Here is a 21,555-nt window from a genome sequence, read left to right as displayed (position 1 = left end):
TGGTTTCCACCCAGATTACAGATTCTTGAAAGTCCTCGAGACACCTAATAGTAAGAATGAAGAATTATAATTGTAGGCAGAACCTCTTGAAAGCAGCTAGGACAAAGAAGATTGCTACATACAGAGAAAGCCCATCAGAATAATGTCAGACCTGTCCACAGAAAAATGGCAAGCCAGAAAGGGCTGGAAAGATATATTCAGGGCACTGAATGAGAAGAAAATGCAGCCAATAATACTTTATCCAGCAAGACTGACATTCAAAATGGATGGAGAGATAAAGAGTTTCCAAGACCAGCAAGGCTTAAAAGACTGCAACCACCAATGCGATGCAGGAAATATTAAGGGGGCTTCTTTAAAGGAGGAAAAAGCCCAAGAATAGCACTGAACAGAAATATAGAGACAATCTACAGAAAGAAAGACTTCAAAGGTAACACGATGTCAATAAAAATGTATCTATCAATAATCACCCTCACCCGCATTTATGGCCTAAATGCGCCCATAAAACGGCACAGGGTTGCAGAATGGATAAAACGACAGGACCCATCCATATGTTGTCTACAAGAGACCCATATTGAACCTAAAGATACGCCCAGACTGAAAGTGAAGGGATGGAGAAACATCTTTCATGCCAATGAGCCTGAAAAGAAGGCCGAGGTAGCGATTCTCATATCAGACAAATTATATTTTAAACTAAAGACTGTAGTCAAAGATACAGAAGGATACTACATCATTCTTAAAGGGACTATCCACCAAGATGATCTAACAATTGTAAATATCTATGCCCCCAATGTGGGAGCAGCCAATTACATAAGAAAATTGCTAATAAAGAGTCATATTGATATGAATACACTAATCGTTGGAGATCTTAACATGCCTCTCTCAGAAATAGATCATCTAAGCAGAAAATCCATAAAGAAACCAGAGCATTAAATGTCACATTGGAACAGATGGACCTCATAGATATATACAGAACATTCCACCCTAAAACAGCAGAATACTCATTCTTCTCAAGTGCACATGGAATCTTCTCAAGAATAGACCACATACTGGGTCACAAAACAGGACTCAACTGATACCAAAAGACTGAGATTATTCCCTGCACATTTTCAGATCACAATGCTTTAAAACTGGAGCTCAATCACAAGGAAAAGTTCCAAAGAAACTCAAACACCTGGAAGCTAAAGACCACCTTGCTTAAGAATGCTTGGATCAACCAGGAGATCAAAGAAGAAATGAAATAATTCATGGAAACCAATGAGAATGAAGACACTTCAGTCCAAAACCTATGGGATACAGCAAAGGCGGTCCTAAGGGCGAAATACATAGCCATTCAAGCATCCCTCAAAAAAACTGAAAAAAAAACTGAAAAAACACAGCAGCTGTCTCTACACCTTAAAGAAGTGGAGAATCAACAACAAATAAAACCAACCCCATACATAAGAATAGAAATAATCAAGATTAGAGCAAAGATCAATGAGGTAGAAACCAGAGATACAGTAGAACGCACCAATGAAACTAGAAGCTGGTTTTTTGAAAGAATCAATAAGATCGATAAACCATTGGCCACACTAATCCAAAAGAAAAGAGAGAAAGCTCAAATTCATAAAATTATGAATGAAAAGGGAGAGATCACAATGAACACCAAGGAAGTAGAAACAATCATCAGAACTTATTATCAACAGTTATAATCCAATAAGTTTAGCAACCTAGATGAAATGGATGCATTCCTGGAAAACTATAAACTCCCAAAAGTGAACCAGGAAGAAATTGACAACCTGAATAGACCAATATCTAGTAACGAGATTGAAGCGGTTATCAACAAACTCCGAAAAAAAAAGAACCCAGGACCCGATGGATTCCCTGGGGAATTCTACCAAACTTTCAAAGAAAAAATAACACCTATTCCCCTGAAGCTATTTCAAAAAATTGAAGCAGAAGGAAAACGTCCTGGCTCTTTCTATGAAGCCATCATTACCCTGATCCCCAAACCAGGCAAAGACCCTACCAAAGAGGAGAATTTCAGACCAATATCCCTGATGAATATGGATGCTAAGATTCTCAACAAGATCCTAGCAAACAGGATCCAACAGCACATTAAAAAGATTATCCACCATGACCAGGTGGGATTATTCACTGGGCAACAAGGATGGTTCAACATTCGCAAATCAATCAGTGTGATAGAACAAATCAGTAAGAGAAGAGAGAAGAACCACATGGTCCTCTCAATTGATGCAGAAAAAGCATTTGACAAAATGCAGCATCTGTTCCTGATTAAAATGTTTCAAAGTATAGAGATAGAGGGAACACTCCTGAACTTCATCAAATCTATGAAAGACCCACAGCAAATATCATCCTCAATGGGAAAAAGCTTGCAGCCTTCCTGTTGAGATCAGGAACATGACAAGGATGCCCACTTTCACCACTCTTGTTCAAAATAGTATTAGAAGTCCTAGCAACAGCAATCAGACAACAAAGAGAAATAAAAGGTATCCAAATTGGTAATGAATAAGTCAAAGTCTCTCTTTGCAGATGACATGATTCTTTATATGGAAAACCCAAAGACTCCACACCCAAACTACTAGAACTCACACAGCAATTCAGTAACGTGGCAGGATACAAAGTCAATGTACAGAAATCAGTGGCTTTCTTATACACTAACAATGAAAATACAGAAAGCGAAATTGGAGAATCGATTCCATTTAATATAGCACCAAGAAACATAAGATACCTGGGAATAAACCTAACCAAGGAGGTAAAGGACTGTATTCGAGGAACTACAGAACACTCATGAAAGAAATTAAGAAGACACAAAAATATGGAAGACCATGCCATGCTCTTGGATCGGAAGAAGAAACATTGTCAAAATGTCTATACTGCCTAGAGAAATCTATACTTTTAATGCCATTCCAATCCAAATTCCACCAGTATTTTTCAATGTTCCTATTGCAAATAATCCACAAATTTGTATGGAATCAGAAGAGACCCCGAATTGCTAAGGAAATGTTGAAAAACAGAAATGAAACTGGGGGCATCATGTTACCTGATTTCATGCTTTACTACAAAGCTGTGATCACCAAGACAGCATGGGACTGGCATAAGAACAGACACATAGACCAGTGGAACAGAGTAGAGAGCCCAGATATGGACCCTCAATTCTATGGGCAAATAATCTTCAACAAAGCAGGAAAAAATATACAGTGGAAAAAAGACAGTCTCTTCAATAAATGGTGCTGGGAAAACTGGACAGCTATATGTAGAAGAATCAAACTCAATCATTCTCTTACACAGTACACAAAGATAAACTCAAAATGGATAAAAGACCTCAACGTGAGACTGGAATCCATCAGAATCCTAGAGGAGAACATAGCCAGTAACCTCTTTGATATCAGCCACAGCAACTTCTTTCAAGATATGTCTCCAAAGGCAAAGGAAACAAAAGCGAAAATAAACTTTTGGGACTTCATCAAAATCAAAATCTTCTGCACAGCAAAGGAAACAGTGAACAAAACAAAGAGGCAACCCAGGGAATGGGAGAAGATATTTGCAAATGACAGTACAGACAAAAGGTTGATATCCAGGATCTATAAAGAACTCCTCAAACTCAACACACACAAAACAATCACGTCAAAAATGGGCAGAAGATATGAACAGACACTTCTGCAATGAAGACATACAAATGGCTATCAGACACTTGAAAAAATGTTCATCATCACTAGCCATCAGGGAGATTCAAATTAAAACCACATTGAGATACCACCTTATACCAGTTAGAATGGCCAAAATTAGCAAGACAGGAAACAACATGTGTTGGAGAGGATGTGGAAAAAGAGGAACCCTCTTACACTGTTGGTGGGAATGCAAGTTGGTGCAGTCTCTTTGGAGAACGGTGTGGAGATTCCTCAAGAAATTAAAAAGAGAGCTTCCCTATGAGCCTGCAATTGCACTCCTTATTATTTACCCCAAAGATACAGATGTAGTGAAAAGAAGGGCCATCTGTACCCCAATGTTTATAGCAGCAATGGCCACGGTCGCCAAACTGTAGAAAGAACCAAGATGCCCTTCAATGGATGAAAGGATTAGGAAGATGTGGTCTATATACACTATGGAGTATTATGCCTCCATCAGAAAGGATGAATACCCGGGGCGCCTGGGTGGCTCAGTGGGTTAAGCCGCTGCCTTCGGCTCAGGTCATGATCTCAGGGTCCTGGGATCGAGTCCCGCATCAGGCTCTCTGCTCGGCAGGGAGCCTGCTTCCTCCTCTCCCTCTCTCTGCCTGCCTCTCTGCCTACTTGTGATCTCTCTCTGTCAAATAAATAAATAAAATCTTTAAAAAAAAAAAAAAAAGAAAGGATGAATACCCAACTTTTGTAGCAATGTGGATGGATGGCACTGGAAGATATTATGCTGAGTGAAGTAAGTCAAGCAGAGAGAGTCAAGTATCATATGGTTTCACTTATGTGTGGAGCATAACAAATAGAATGGAGGACAAGGGGAGTTAGAGAGGAGAAGGGAGTTGAAGGAAATTCGAAGGGAGGTGAACCATGAGAGACTATGGACTCTGAAAAACAATCTGAGGGTTTTGAAGGGGAGGGTGTGAGGTTGGGGGAGCCAGGTGGTGGGTATTAAGAAGGGCACATATTGCATGGAGCACTGGGTGTGTTGCAAAAACGATAAATTATGTTATGGTGAAAATAAATTAAAAAAAAAATAGAAACCCAAGTTAAAAATATATATATAAAGTACTCATGAAAAAATTGAGGAAGACACAAAGAAATGGAAAAATGTTTTTATCATTCCATTTAACTGACTAAATTCTGTAAGAATTATTTATCTATATTAAAGTGATTCCTTTTGATTAATGTCCATTATAAGCATTTATTATTTACAAAGCCACATTTAGAAAACAATAACATGTTGTAAGTATATCTAAGCAGGCTCTAGGATTAAAGCCAATAAGGATTTTTATCATATTCTATACATCAATAACTACTGTGAATGTAGGGAAAACAGGGTCAATATTTTCAAATTTTAAAAATTACCAACATTTTCCAGTATCTTATAAGAACAGGTAAAAACTTTAAATTCAATATAAAGAAAACAATTCTATACATTCTCTGCAGTTACATTAAGGACAGCCTGTGTTGTAATGAGCACTGGGTGTTATACGCAAACATTGGACCATGGAGCAGTACATCAGAAACTAATGAGGTACTGTATGGTGACTAACATGACATAATAAAAAAATTCTATGTAGTTATAATATCAATCAAAGGGAATATTGTCTATGACAAAGACAATCACTTTTATTTACAAATAAAACTGCTTACTTAAATGAGATTTAAATATTCAGATTTAATGACAATAACTAAAATGTGCTTGCCTATTTGCCTTAGATTCAGACACAGCACAAAAGGGTCAATCAAAGGAGATTTGGGAGCTACTTTGTGATGACAAGAGATGCACAACAGAGAATTCTTGAGTCTCCTGGCCCATTTTCCTTGGTGGCTTTCTCTGCAGGAGGGAGAGACCAGGAAAATCCAAGAGTGTACTTAACCCCAGATGCTCCTCTGCATGCACCAGAATCAACAACACCCTACCTAAAGCAAACTGTCAGGTGGCTATGGATTTGGGAGCCCTTGTGCTCTGGCGAGCCACTGATGGAGCACCTGCTGCAGGGTCATGTCCTCAGGTGGACCCAGCCTGACCCAGCTGTGATGAGAGCTCTCCCTCCAGGAGCTGGAACATTTACTTCATTCATGAAACATTAGATTGCCATAATTGTTCAAGTATAGCATTAGCTAATTACTAGAGCAATAACCAAAATTTATGAAAGCATAATTCAGATATGCAGGCACATGCCTATAAACATTTCTTTATTCATAGAATCTTTACAAAATAGCCAGAAAAAAAGACATGACATTTTCAGAAAAGAGGATAAGAAGTGTTTAGAATGGTAGCTTCAGGATGCCATTGAAAGGAAAATTTACACCTTTTTTTTTTTTAATCTGACAGAGAGAGATCACAAGTAGGCAGAGAGAGAGAGAGAGAAAGAGAGAGAGGAAGGAAAACAGGCTCCCTGCTGAGCAGAGAGCCTGATGCAGGGCTCGATCCCAGGACCCTGGGATCAAGACCCAAGCCGAAGGCAGAGGCTTTAACTACTGAGCCACCCAGGTGCCCCTACACCTATTTTATTTAGGAGATTAAGCTGTGAACCTTATACATGTGATGAAAGCAATGATTAGATGATGTTAAAAATCCTTGGTCTCTGGGGGATTGCATGAGTATATTTACATTTCCCCCTGATGGGGGTCTCTCCCCAGCAATTGTCTCAGAGCCCACTTAACCTCTTTGTTTCTCAGGGTGTAAATCATAGGGTTAAGTGAGGGAGTCACTACAGTGTAGAAGAGGGTGAGGAATTTACTGTGGTTCTGTGTGTACTTGCTCTTGGGTTGAATGTAGACAGAAATGATCGTCCCGAAGAACAAAACCACAACAAGGAGGTGGGACCCACAGGTCCCAAATGCTTTCCTCCTTCCTTTGGCAGACTTTATCCTCAGCACACTCCTAGCAATGCAGCCATAAGAGACCAGAATAAGCCCCAGAGGTATAACCACGTAGAGGACAATTGCTATGGAGAGCTCATTTTCCAGGAAGGTGGTGTTCACACAGGCGATTTTAATCAGGGCAGGTTCCTCACACATAAAATCATCTACCTGGTGGTGGCTGCAAAGAGGCAGCTGGAAAACGAGGATGGTCTGAACTGTGGATTCCACAAAACCACTGATCCAGGCCACAGCTGCTAGGCGCTGGAGAAGCTTCCAGTGCATGATGACGCCATAGTGCAGTGGTCGGCAGATGGCATTGAAGCGGTCGTAGGCCATCACAGTCAGGAGGATGCACTCCGTGGAGCCCAGCCCCAGTGCAACATAGAGCTGGATTACACAGCCAGTGTAGCTGATGGTCTTCTCAGAACCCTTGAGATTCCACAGCATCTGTGGAACAATGCTGGTGGTGAAGCAGAGGTCCAGGAAGGAGAGATTGGACAGAAAGAAGTACATGGGCTTGTGGAGCTTGGGATTCAAGTATGAGACCAATATGATTGCTGTGTTCCCCACCAGGGTAAGAAAATATACGATAGAGACAACCAGAAGGAGGATCATCTCCAGCTGAGGCTGGTCAGAAAAGCCCAGCAAGATAAAACCTGCAGGATTGCTAAAATTTGTCCCTTTCATTCCTTCTTAATTATGAATCACATTTCTTCCTCATTCCTGTTCTATTCCTACAGGAAGAAAATCAGGTATCATAACCAACAGAAAAATAACAAACTGAGTAATATGGGCATTTGAACCCCAGACTTGTAGAGAGAAAGAAAAGACAAAGATAAAATTATGCAAAATAAAAATATAATAAGTTGACTTGTTAGGTAGACAGAAAGACAAAACGCATAGTCATTAAAACATTAAATGCATTGAAAGGAAATATACAAACATAGAATCGATATTACAATTGTACACCAAAACAGATTTGAAATGTATATCAAACTATCTGAAGACAAAATACATAGGCCATAAATGCACATTCTGTGAAAAAGCAAAGAAATTGAAAAGATGATTATTTTATATATATACATACATGATAGACAATTGATGTAAAAGATAAATTGAAAGATACATCTAGTGAGCAAGAATCTGAGAGAAAAGGTATATGGAATGGGAGACACCACAAATATTAGAATTTTCATACAGGAACAGCTAGGCATTATCATCATTAATATTCATTCTCTTCCTATGAAGGAAATAAAGACTGACCTGATAATAGCATTAAGAAGAACTTCTGTGATCTCCCTATTTGAGTCAAGGTCTACTGTCTCTGTAAATATTGATTTCTAGGAAAATCTAATTCACAGTCCCCAAAAAGCAAGCTCTCTCATGGTAACACACATGGCCCAAGTCCTTTAATATGCTTTCATTACAAAAGCACATGTATTCAGCCATCTAATGCAATCCGCTGACACTTCATAAAGTCAATTGTATAAAATTCATCAGTGCCCTTTAAACTATTAGCTTGCACAGATTAGAAAATATAGTTCTGAACATTTGTCCCTCTGAATGGTTAGCTCTGTTGTTTCTGAAATGACTATGGTAGATGGATAACATGTGGCATCAAATCTAAACAACTTTCTTATAAATAAAAATCACCAATGAAAATTTCTGGCTTTCTCTTAAATACCTTGACTAGAAAATAAAAACATATTTCTAAGAGCCCTCAGCCCTTATACCTGGTCTCAGGTAATCATTACATAATCCAGTTCAAAGGGAATAAAATATTTATTTTCCTTGGCATTCATGGCAATGATCAGTTACATTTCAAACTTTTTTTGAGGTGAAAGCATTATGTGTTGCCAGTAGAGGACAACCCTTCTTCCAGAATTGTGACAACAAAAGGAAATGGACACTGGCAGTCACATTCTTTAGCATTCTTCTCCCTGACCAAGTACTTTGGTGCTAAAATCAGACTCTGAATGCCCTGATGCCCCCAGACAGTCTGTGGCTTCAACTGCTGGGCTTCCTTACCTGTACAGTAAGGAGAAGAAGTCAGGTCTGCTGTGTGTCTATAAGAAAGACAGCAGGTGAGTGGCCTCACTCAGCTTGATACAACTCTCCATCACCATGATGTTTTCCTGGGGTATTTCTGTTCCAAGAATAACCATTATTTTCCAAGGAGACTCCACAGTGAAACTCTGCTTCTTCTGTTAGTCAAGATGCTGATAAGGGGATTTACATCTGTAAAGAGAAGGAGGCAGTCACTTTCCCATGGCCAAAAGTATAATAAATGTTGGGTCACATGCACACCTGATTCCTTTCACTGCTAAAGGGAACCAGCTCGGAATTCCCTCCACTTTTAAGATAAACGTCCTTTATTTTTTCCATATATGAGAAAAAAAAAAAATCCCCACCTTCTTGAAGAATGACAACCAAACAGCTGTTGGTAGCTGTGAAGCAAAGTTCAATCCTGATCCCAGATCTAGGACAGGCAGTGGAGAAGCTCCTTGTGAGTGGCTTGTCACCTCAGCCTGTCCTGCAGGTGGAGGGAGGCTGGCTTATTCACCCAGCACACATCTCTGGTCCTCCTTCCCAGTCAGCTTCCCATCTATATGAGAGACAGAGGCGGCTCTCTAGAGAGAGAAGAGTCTCAGGGGCTTGTGGTGCTGTTTCACAGGAAGACAACTAATTGGATGTCACCTTCTGAACATACACATGGGTACTACATACACACTTTGTCATAAAGGTACCTATTACCATAATGGCAACCTCTGTCATCAGTGACAGGATAGCAGATGGAAGTGATGAAGTCCTCAGCCAGCCTCCTGCTCCCTCATCAGAAGGGCTGTTACAACATACTTCAGCTGTACTCTTCGTACGTGGTTCAAGGCCAGGAAAGTCACTCACCTACTTTCTACAACATGGGTTAGTGTCTCCTTGCTGACACCAAGATCACCAGACTTCTGGGATTCAGCAGGATGGGAGATGGGCCTATTTGGCTGTGAACATGTTTTTTTCCTCCAGGAAAAGTGAAGAGTGACTCTAAAGACAATTTGGAGATCAGCAGGGCTGCCCTTCCCACCACAGGCTTGGAGGATGGGGGCGAGGCTGTCTCTTTGGCAGTATCAAAGTGGGGGACCAGCTCTGTGGTGGACACTGCCTGGGCAGGGGGGTAATACCAGGGCAGACACAGGGGCTGAGCACTGATATCCCAGCCAGTCTGGAGCCCAAAGCATCAAGACAAAGAAGGCCATTTGAACCTTTAAATTTGAATGGAAATTGTCTCTTGTTTTCTTGGGCACTCAAACACTGCAAATAGCTGGGTGTAAACCATCTTTGAAACCATAAAGAAAGCAATGAAGTTGGAAAACTGTTTCTACTTCCTGGTATTCTTCCTGAGCACAGGATTGCATTTATATACGCATTATGGAATGTGTTTATCTATTCATGTCATGATCACATGGACATGATTGCTATTAAAAATAAATCTTAGTGGGGGACAGGATGGCAGGAGAGTAGGGGACTTCATTTCATCAGGTCCCTCAAACTTTGCTTGATCTCTATCAAACCATTCTAAACACATGTGAATTCAACCTGAGATGTAAGATTTATCTAAAACTCTACAAGCAGAAAATGACTACTTTTTTCATGGTAGGAGGTGGGAAACCTTGAATCTTCAGGGGAAACATCAGAAGACAAATGAAGGAGGGGAGGGGTCCTCCATAAGCCAGCCAGCAGAAAGTGATATAACACCAGAGCAAAAAATCAAGACACTTGGAAATCTGCTCTAGTAAGAGGCACCCCCTTCTGAAAAGGGTACAGGGGATAAATAAGGCAGAATTATCATGTATTATTGTGGTCTCAGGAGTCCAGGAGACTCAGAAAAAAATGGGAAAACCTGAACCAATAGAGTGACCAAGCAGTGGCATGGGGAAACTGGTTACAGTTAGTGAGCCCAGAAGGGACTCTCAGCTCCAGTCATTATAGCTGCAAGCTGGGCTGGTATGGAGACAGCCCACTGCCTGACCATCCTGAAAAAGACTAAAGGGTGCAGGCTGTTTAACATCCGAGGCAAAATATAAAATGTCTTATGCCCAGCATAGAGCAACAGCTCTCTGGGCAGTGTGGCCCATGAAATTTTCAGCAACTAGCCATGACCTGGGAGCTGCAGAAGAGGGTGCACACCCATGCCTGATTTTAAGCTTTATTACAAAGCTGTGATCACTAAGACAGTATGGTACTGGCACAAAAATAGACACATAGACCAATAGAACAGAGTAGAGACCCCAGATATGGACCTTCAATGCTATGGTCCAATAATTTTCAACAAAGCAGGGAAAAAATATCAAATGGAAAAAATACAGTCTCTTCAATAAAAGGTGCTGGGAAAATTGGACAGCTATATACAGAAGAATGAAACTCAACCATTCTCTTATATCATACACAAAGAGAAACTTGAAATGGTTAAAAAACCTCAACGTGAGGCAGGAATCCATCAGAATTGTAGAGGAGAACATAGGCAGTACCCTCTTCAACACTGGCCACAGCAACTTCTTTCAAGATATGTCTCCAAAGGCAAAGGAAACAAAAGTGAAGATGAACTTTGGGGACTTCATCAAAATCAAAAGCTTCTGCACAGCAAAGGAAACAGTCAACAGAACAAAGAGGCAACCCACGGAATGGGAGAAGATATTTCAAATGACAGTACGGACAAAAGGTTGATATCCAGGATCTATAAAGAACTCCTCAAACTCAACACACACAAAACAGATAATCATATCAAAAAATGGGCAGAAGATATGAACAGACACTTCTCCAATGAAGACATACAAAAATATTTTTTAAAGTAAAAAAAAAAAATTAACAATTATTAAAAGTTTGTGTAATCTAGTTTCTGATGGGCCTAGGGCAAATTCTATCTTGTATTCAGTCCTGTTTGATGCTTACTGTGTTCCCCAGCGTCTCTGTGATTGTAAAACACATTGATTCTGGAGCCAGACTACCTTGATTTCAAATTCTGCTCTTCTCACCAGCTTTTTACAGCCCTGTGCTCTTTACCAAGCCTGTACGCTCCTCAGCTCAATCACTCTGTAAGTTTCTAGTTAAGATCAGATAAACTGCTTCATGCCAACTGTTTTAAAAACATGCATGGCATTAGTGAGTGCTGAATAAATCTGAAGGACTATTAAAATACTTTTCAAAAATAACACAGCATTCCAAACCTGCAAATGCCTCACACCCTTCCTCCATCCTTCCTGTATGATCGGTGGCCTGGCTGGTAACTGTTTTATAGATGGCTTGCAAAGAATGTTCTGTGTCGCTTTGCAGGTGATCCATGACCAACACAGCACACCCTTCTTCACCCCGCACCCTGCATGGACATAGCTCCACTCCATGTGAGCCAGTATGGACCATATGACATGTGCTCTGCAGCATGTGACCACGAGGCTAAACAACCCAGGAGGTACTTGTGCACCCAGGTATTCATGTTAGTCGGCATTCTCACCTGCACTACACTGATGCCTAAGTTACTGGACTTGGCGACAACGAAATCTACATTTAACCCAAATCCAGGTACACATTAACAGAAACATGAATAATTAAGTATCCTACCAACCACATACATGTTTCCAAATGCTTTGAAAACAGTGGATTTTACTTACCCATTTCATGATCTTCTCATACCCTTAGTTCCTGTCTAAGACTATACCAGTAGCCTTTGGATACAGCATCCCCATCCTTTCTGAAAACTCCTGCAACCCAGCATCAGCTTGACAAGTGGTCCCACATTGCATTCAGGGCACAGGACTTGCGTGTGCACATAGAGACCCTCTTCCTCTGTCCCACTCACATTCCACTGCACTAATTTACATCCTCTCAATTCTTCCTAACAAAGCTGCTACAGGCACAGCCAGGGCTGCGATGGGTGTCTTGGCCCATCTGGTCTGAAGATATGGGTTAATGTGATGCCTGTGGTGACCTCAGCTGTGCAACAGTGCCCCTGTTTTGCAGCAGGCCTCACCCATCCAGGGTTTCCCCACTCACCTTCCAGCCTGGGAAGCATTTCCAGTGATGGGCTCTCAACTGCTGAGTTTTCTAAAATCTCCAAGCTGGTTTTTTCATACCTTATTTTGTTCTCCATGACACGTTTGATTATTCTGAATTATTTTCCATCCATGACCCTACTATTCTGACTGAAATGGCTCCAAGTGATTAAGAAATAGTCTAACTAGCATAAAGTTCAGTTTCTCCACCATTTTGTTCTAGTTTATCTTTTCCACAGCATGCCCTTATTCATCCTAGGTTTGGTTAATATTTAAATACCCAGTAGTCTCTGACTATTTTTTCCCTTTATTAAGCTTATGAACTTGCACTAAATCTACTTCTCAAAGTCTAACTTAAAGCTTCTCTGAACTGCTCTGTCATCTTTCATGTGCTAATCAATGAATGTGTGAGAATAAAGGCTTTTCCAAGGAATTCAAGTACTCCTTGAAAGCTGGGGGAGAGAGGGTAATGGGCAATGACAAGAAGTGACCCCAGGAAGATAAAAAGGACCATCATAAAAGGATTCCTCTGTCCTGCTAGGGAGGTTGGACTTGCCCGTGAACTCCAACACCACATCCTATGTTGTGTATTATATCACAGACCACAGAGTCAGACCAACTGTTACAGGATTTGTGTCCCTTTAGAGCCTGGGTTCTTGGCCATGGCTCTTCGAAGAATGAAGAGGTAGACCAGTCAAAGAATTGTGGGCAGCAAAACAAAGTTTATGGAGCAAGAGTGAAAAGCTCCTGGTGAGGGAGGGGTGCCTAAGTTGGTGGCCCAGAGTTTCTAAGTGTTGGGGGTTTTATGAGTTCTTTGGCAGAACTGTCTTAAGCAGGGTGTGCTGTGTCATGCCAATCGGGGCTTTGGTCATGTATCTGTCTATTAGGTTAATATCCATGTGCTGATGGTCTTTTTTTTTTTTTTCCTGATATCTGGGGGCTCAGGTCTTAACTGCGCCTTGCCCATGATAGTGACAAATGCTTTGTGGTTATTTGTCTAATTTTAGGATGTTCAGCAGAAGTTATTCATGTAAAGGCTGCAGAGCAGAATGTCAGTGCTGTTTGATCCTCACTCTCCTGACTGCACATTTCCTCGTTGGGGTCCCAAGCCCTGACTCCCTAACTGTTCAACTAACTCCTAACCCAGCTTGCATTCCAGGTCCTCTAGAAGATATACTTTCCACGTGTTTCAAGAGTGGAACAGCAATTCCAGCTTCACAGAGTGGTGAGCAATAAGCAGAATGATGTGTGTAATGTGCTGGCAGGGGGGCTGGTACCCAGCAAAGCTCCATGCGTGTTTGCATGCTGATGTGATAACAGTGAGGTGAGTCTTTGGGCACGATGAAGACAGAAGGCCACAGCTTCATGACCTCATCTATCCTGCCCTACCACATACTGGCTCTCCCCCAATCTTCAGGATGCCCCCATCATCTTTCAGGCAATTTTCAAGAGGTAAAAAAAAAATGTCCACACTTAGTAATAAAATATTCCCATATCAGCCACTAAAGTGTGCACTGTCAGGTAACACTTTGCTTATAGTTAAAGGAGAAGGTAGACAGCAAAGTTTACTCCATAGCTAAACACTGCTTCATTCCGTTTCTCACATTTTTTTATTTTGCAGAAATTTTATTAACCTATTCATTCTCTTCACTGAACGGCCATCAACATCTACGACATTCTCCAGCAGGGTGATAATTCTCAGCCAGAACATCTGATGGCCAGTTCAAGATTTTCCAAAGCCATCCTTTCCCTCTACCAGCACGGAGAGCTTGCCAGGCAGTGCTGGGGCTGCCAGTCAGACTGTGATCCTGTGAGAGTGTAAGAGCCTATTCAGCCAGAGCGGCCCCACCCCTGTTGTTGTAAAACTTAAATTGACTTTGCCCCCCTCAGGGGAACTTACTTAAAAACAAGTCCCAGAAACCAGTCCCAGGTAACAAAGTCCATATACAAGGGTGGGTCAGGCCAGGTGGAGGTATTCAATCAATGTGGGCGCATACTGTCTCCTAGCTACAAAGGTGATGGGCTAGTTTCCATGGCTACTGTGGGGTGAATTATAATTCAGTTAGCCACCTGCATGTGGCCAGGCCCAACCACATGGCCTTTGCTCTATAAAAGTTAGTCTGGAAAGCAGGGAGTGGTCATCCTTTCTGTAAGGGGTGGCCCCAATTGGTCTGTTTGACTGTCAGTTTGATTCTTGATGCTTGGCGCAAAATAAAGCTTTGCTTGACCTTCGCTTTGTATCAGTCTCACTCCCTTAATCACGGACCCATTATTGGGGTACCCATTTTTGAGGGGACCCAACAAGAGGAGACAGATGGCAGAAACCCTCATTGAGTTTAACAGACATATAAGTGAGAAATAAACATTTGTTGTTGTAAGCAGTGGAGATTTTTTATGAGTGACCTCTATACCCAATGTAGAGCTCAAACTCATGACTCCAAGATCAAGATTCACATGCTCCAAGGACTCAGCCAGCCAGGTACCCCAAGCTATGGAGATTTTTGCATGTTTTGTGCTGTGCCCCCCAGATGAAGACACCAAACCAGTGTCAGTCCACCTCCTTGGGGGGTTGAGAGCCTCTTTATTCAGAAAGTAGAAGTCCTCATGGACCACTCTTTCTCTTTGTTGTTTGAGATCTGAACTGACACAGAGAGGAAACCCATTTAACAGCATTTTCTGTGATTATGAGGATATGGTTCAATGCTGCAGGATAGAGGATACATGGAAAGAGGGAAGGGCCTGTAACTGGAGGGGCGAATGCCATAACAACTACACATATAAGAGCTGGTGATGTCCTCAACTGCCACTTCTCCACCTTGAGAATATCTGAATCCTTGAGCATGAGTTCCCTGACACAAGCCTAGAATACCTCACGCACCATATGGTGATAGAGACGAGCAAAGAAAGAGATACAAGAAGTCCAGGCTAGTTAAGATGGCAGAATTCAGGGCATTTACTGACAGGAAACAAGAAATCTGCAGTGAACCTCATGTCTCTTCTGGGAAGCTACTGGAAGTTTATTTCCTTCACAGAAAGAAAACTCAGCCCTGGGACTTGCAAAGCTTTCACTGTATCCTCCTTGTGTTCTCCAGCCTCAGCACAAATGCAATAAGTCCCTCTTTTCAGGTGAGCCTCCAGCTGGGTTCTGGTTTCCACCTTTTCCCACCACCATAAGGACCTACATTTTTGTGTTATTATTACCTTCTCTCTTTTGTCTTTCAGCTTTTGCTGTTTGTGGCTCTTGGCTTTGATAATACAAAATACTAAGGTCTCTGCAATGTTTGAACACATGTGTACATTTATTCTTTACTTCCCTGGAGTCACTATTCTGTGTTTCCCTTTCAATCACAAACTTCTCAAAAGACAGCCTTTCTTTCTTTGTATCTATTTCTTCAGAAGAGAGTCATCACCAGAACTGTATCCCTCCCTCATAAAACTGTAGCTGCCTAGAGCCAAAAGACTTCTTGCTTCTGCTCCTGATACATTGTTTACCTCTTTGGGTACTAGAATCAAATTTTCACAGAATTGCAGGTCCTATCTCACAATCCATATTGCAAACTGACATTAATTACCACAAGTACAGTCTCTTCTTCTTGTTCTTTTTATTTTTTTTTTGTTCTTTTTATTTTTAAAGGTTTTATTTATCTGACAGAGAGAGAGCAAGAGAGGAAACACAAGCAGGGGGAGTGGGATGAGGAGAAGCAGGCTTCCTGCAGAACAGAAGCCTGATGCAGGGCTTAATCCCAGGACTGTGGGATCATGACCTGACCCTAAAGCAGATGCTTAGCCCACTAAGCCACCCAGGCACCACTCTTTTGCTCTTTTAAAACTTTTCATTTCTATCTTAATTTATCACTACATTCTGCCTACAGCCTTTGACTCAGATGGATTTACAAATATCCTTGTATTTGAGATTTTACTTGAGAGAAAATACACAAAGTTGTTATTTACTTATTTATTTATTCATTTGTCTTTTGCCCAAACAATAATGACCAAACATTACACGTATATTGGAGACTTTGCCTATATTTGGTAAATTCAGAAAGTTTGCTCTTGGGCTACATTAATTAAGGAATTTCATTTTCATCAATTAGTGTACTTTTAAAAAATTTCTTTTCACCTAACAGTATTCATTTTTTTTGCACCACACCCAGTGCTCCATGCAATCTGTGCCCTCTCTAATACCCACCACCTGGTTCCCCCAACCTCCCACCCCTCCTTTCAATGCCCTCAGATTGTTTTTCAGAGTCCATAGTCTCTCATGGTTCCCCTCCCCTTCCAATTTCCCTCAACTCCCTTCTCCTCTCCATCTCCCCTTATCCTCCATGCTATTTGTTATGCTCCACAAATAAGTGAAACCATATGATAATTGACTGTCTGCTTGACTTATTTCACTCAGCATAATCTCTTCCAGTCCCATCCATGTTGCTACAAAAGTTGGGTATTCATCCTTTCTGATGGAGGCATAATACTCCATAGTGTATATGGATCATATCTTCCTTATCCATTCGTCTGTTGAAGGGCATCTTGGTTCTTTCCACAGTTGGCGACTGTGGCCATTGCTGCTATAAACATTGGGGTACAGATTGCCCTTCTTTTCACTTCATCTGTATCTTTGGGGTAAATAATAAGGAGTGCAATGGCAGGGTCATAGGGAAGCTCTATTTTTTAATTTCTTAAGGAATCTCTCCACACTGTTTTCCAAAGTGACTGCACCAACTTGCATTCCCACCAACAGTGTAAGAGTGTTCCCCTTTCTCCACATCCTCTCCTACTGTTTCCTGTCTTGCTAATTTTGACCATTCTAACTGCTGTTAAGGTGGTATGTCAATGTGGTTTTAGTTTGCATCTCCCTGATGGCTAGTGATGATGAACTTTTTTTCAAGTGTATGTCTTCGTTGGGGAAGTGTCTGTTCATATCTTCTGCCCATTTTTTGATATGATTATCTGTTTTGTGTGTGTTGAGTTTGAGGAGTTCTTTATAGATCCTGGATATCAACCTTTTGTGTGTACTCTCATTTACAAATATCTTCTCCCATTCCGTGGGTTGCCTCTTTGTTTTGTTGACTGTTTCCTTTGCTGTGCAGAAGCTTTTGATTTTGATGAAGTCCCAAAAGTTTATCTTCACTTTTGTTTCCTTTGCCTTTGGAGACATATCTTGAAAGAAGTTGCTGTGGCTGATATCTAAGAGGTTACTGCCTATGTTCTCCTCTAGGATTCTGAAGAATTCCTGTCTCACGTTGAGGTCTTTTATCCATTTTGAGTTTATCGTTGTGTACTGTGTAAGAGAATGGTCGAGTTTGATTCTTCTACATATAGCTGTCCAGTTTTCCCTGCACCATTTATTGAAGATAATGTCTTTTTTCCATTGCATATTTTTTCCTGTTTTGTTGAAGATTAATTGACCATAGAGTTGAGGGTCCATATCTGGGCTCTCTACTTTGTTCCACTGGTCTATTTGTCTGTTGTTATGCCAGTCCCATGCTGTCTTGGTGATCACAGCTTTGTAGTAAAGCCTGAAACCATTTACTATAGCACTAAGAACCATAAGATACCTGGGAATAAACCTAACCAAAGAGGTATGTTCCTTTACCTTTTCCACAAAAAGATGGAAGACCATTTAAACATTGTTAAAATGTCTATACTGCCTAGAGCAGTCTATACTTTTAATGCCATTCCAATCAAAATTGGAATTTTGGCCCATATTTGGGCCATTCTTTGGTTACTCTTGTTTTAATTTGCATGTCCTTGATGGCACACGATGTTGAACGTGTTTTCATGTACTAAGTTTCCATGTGTCTTTCTTCTATGGTCAAGTATCTGCTAGGTAATTGGGCCATGTTTTAATCAAGTTGTTCGTGTTCTTATATTGGAGAGTTTTAAGAGTTCTTTGCATATTTTGTACATCAGTCCCTTATCAGGTATGTCTTTTGCAAATATTTTTCCCTGTCTGTGGCTTGTCTTTTCATTCTCTCAGAAGTACCTTCTAGAGACAGAGCTTTTAACCTAAGTGAAGTTCATTTTATCAATTATTTCTTTCATGGATTGTGCCTTTAGTTCTGTATCTAAAAATGCATCACCAGGGAGACAAGATGGCGGGGAACTAGGAGGAGGTGCCATTTCAACCTATACCCTAAAGTGAACTGATCACTTACCAAGGAACTCTGATCACCCATGAAATCAGTCTGAGATTAGAATTATATATGTCTGGATCTCTATGGGGGCAGAAGACACCAGTGGGCAGGTAAAGAGGAGTGGGAACATTGGACTGATATTGGAATATTTAAAAAAGGGGGAGGGAGCCACCAGAAGTGACCCATTGGAAAGTAATACCCCCATACAAGAGTACCCTGTGACTGGGGACAAGCACTAACTTGGAGTCTGGTTGAAAGCACTCAAAAAGAGCAAAGGATCATGGGGGGAAATTGTGGAAATAGGGTTGGTTGGGGACAGAGGCTTAAGTCCCCAGACCCAGGACAGCCAACCCTGGTGCTGAGCCAGAGAGTGCAGTGAAGAAACCAGGTCTTTGTCTCTGAGCCACAAGCGTGCTGCCCAAGAGCGCTGGGGAGCTCCAGGGAACGCCTGGGAGCACCGGGGTGGCAACTCCTGTGAGAGGCCAAAAGCCTCGCCAGCCTGCAGAACCACAGCCCTTGGCACTATCCACGTGCACAAGCTGCGTAACCAGAGTCTGAGTCACGCCCCACACCCTCCTCTGAAAGAGGTGCGTGCAGGCGCCAGCCCAGCACTTTTGGACCTGGAGAGTCTGAGCGTTCCCAGCCTGGGGCCAGCGGGAAAATCTCAGTGTGCCATCGCTGCTTGGGGCCTCTCTGGTGGGCTGCAGCTGCCCAGACAACTCCCGTTGTTGTGGTTTGGGGTACAAGCAGGAGTACCTGTGACCCCAGGGACCACGACTGGGAACATGCTCTGCCCATGGCCAAAGGGGAATTTATGTGCTCTGGAGCACCCAGAGGGGAAAAGACTGAGGCTCCTCTCTGAGAGGGAGGTCTGGGTGCAGTTTGCTTTCCTCTAAACCTCCAAAAACCACCCAAAGCTGACAAGGTGATAGAAAACAAACAAAGAAACAAACAAAAACCTCCAAAGAACAAAAGCCTGAAAAACAGGTTTCCTCAGAGCCCAGCCCCTTGATGGGGGTGGGAGGACTTAATTCAGGGAACATCACTGACTGAAAACCCACCCGGCAGGCCCCTACCCCTGAAAGCCAACCAAAAAGAAAAAAAGAGACAAGAGAACAACAACCACTACTTCATAGATACAGCCTTTATTTTTAACTCATTCCCACTATTCTGGATCATTTTTTTTTATAGATCATTTTTTAACCTGTTTACCATCACACTGAGATGTCCACTACATCAAATTCCATAATAACCTTCTAACCTGAACTTTTGTGTGTGTGTGGGTGGGTGTGGGTGTGTGTGTGTGTGTATGTGTGTGTACATATACCACATCTTATTTATCCATTCATCTGTTGATGGACATCTAGGTTCTTTCCATAGTTTGGCTATTGTGGACATTGCTGCTATAAATATTTGGATGCACTTGCCCCTTCGGATCACTACATTTGTATCTTTAGGGTAAATATAGGTAATGTGTTTTATTCATTATTCCAATTAAATGTTTTTGTTGTTGTTGCTGTTGTTTGTTCCATTTTTATTTTTTTTTATTTTTTATTAATTTATTTATTTTCAGCATAACAGTATTCATTATTTTTTCACCACACCCAGTGCTCCATGCAATCCATGCCCTCTATAATACCCACCACCTGGTACCCCAACCTCCCACCCCCCCTGCCACTTCAAACCCCTCAGATTGTTTTTTAAAAAAATAAATAAATAACCTGAACTTTTTGATACATATACCTGTGTTTTTCTTTTGCTTTTCTATTTTTAAATTTTAATTTTATTTTAGTTCATTTTAGCTATTCCTTTTTTATTTTTATTTTTTAATATTTATATGGAGTTAAACTTCAAGGTAATCCCCTTTCCCCAATCAATGCTACCCCTATATGTAAACCAATTTTTAATCCCCCTCTATCTTACTGTTTCTGTGTATTTGTGTTTGTCCTGGTAGTATATAAATCTTTTTCTTTAATTTATTTTTTATTTTCAGCATAACAGTATTCATTATTTTTGCACCACACCCAGTGCTCCACGCAATCCGCGCCCTCTATAATACCCACCACGTGGTACCCTGACCTCCCACCCCCCGCCCCTTCAAAACCCTCAGATTGTTTTTCAGAGTCCATAGTCTTTCATGGTTCACCTCCCCTTCCAATTTCCCCCAACTCCCTTCTCCTCTCTAACTCCCCATGTCCTCCATGCTATTTGTTATGCTCCACAAATAAGTGAAACCATATGATAACTGACTCTCTCTGCTTGACTTATTTCACTCAGCATAATCTCTTCCAGTCCCATCCATGTTGCTACAAAAGTTGGGTATTCGTCCTTTCTGATGGAGGCATATTACCCCATAATGTATATGGACCACATCTTCCTTATCCATTCATCCATTGAAGGGCATCTTGGTTCTTTCTACAGTTTGGTGACCGTGGCCATTGCTGCTATGAACATTGGGGTACAGATGGCCCTTCTTTTTGCTCCATCTGTATCTTGGGGTAAATACCCAGGAGTGTAATTGCAGGGTCATAGGGAAGCTCTCTTTTTAATTTCTTGAGGAATCTCCACACTGTTCTCCAAAGTGGCTGCACCAATTTGCATTCCCACCAACAGTGGAAGAGGGTTCCCCTTTCTCCACATCCTCTCAAACACATGTTGTTTCCTGTCTTGCTAATTTTGGCCATTCTAACTGGTGTAAGGTGATATCTCAATGTAGTTTTAATCTGATACTCCCTGATGGCTAGTGATGATGAACATTTTTTCATGTGTCTGATAGCCATTTGTATGTCTTCATTGGACAAGTGTCTGTCCATATCTTCTGCCCAAAACAGGAAA

At 41.4% G+C, this 21,555-nt stretch overlaps 1 protein-coding gene across 1 annotated transcript; it reads right to left on the bottom strand.

Moving 5' to 3' along the window:
• Nucleotides 1-6,287: 6,287 nt before the first annotated feature.
• Nucleotides 6,288-7,232, bottom strand: LOC131820402 (olfactory receptor 2H2-like). Its single transcript, XM_059155976.1, has one exon. It carries the CDS (start codon nt 7,230-7,232, stop codon nt 6,288-6,290), a length of 945 nt encoding a protein of 314 aa, XP_059011959.1.
• Nucleotides 7,233-21,555: the final 14,323 nt, after the last annotated feature.

The sequence above is a fragment of the Mustela lutreola genome, chromosome 18, assembly GCF_030435805.1.
Source record: "Mustela lutreola isolate mMusLut2 chromosome 18, mMusLut2.pri, whole genome shotgun sequence".
Lineage (NCBI taxonomy): Eukaryota > Metazoa > Chordata > Mammalia > Carnivora > Mustelidae > Mustela > Mustela lutreola.
This window is presented reverse-complemented; position numbering and strand designations above follow the sequence as displayed.

Coding starts and splice junctions, on each gene's coding strand:
- LOC131820402 (XM_059155976.1), bottom strand. CDS start 7,232: ATGAAAGGGACAAATTTTAGCAATCCTGCAGGTTTTATCTTGCTGGGC.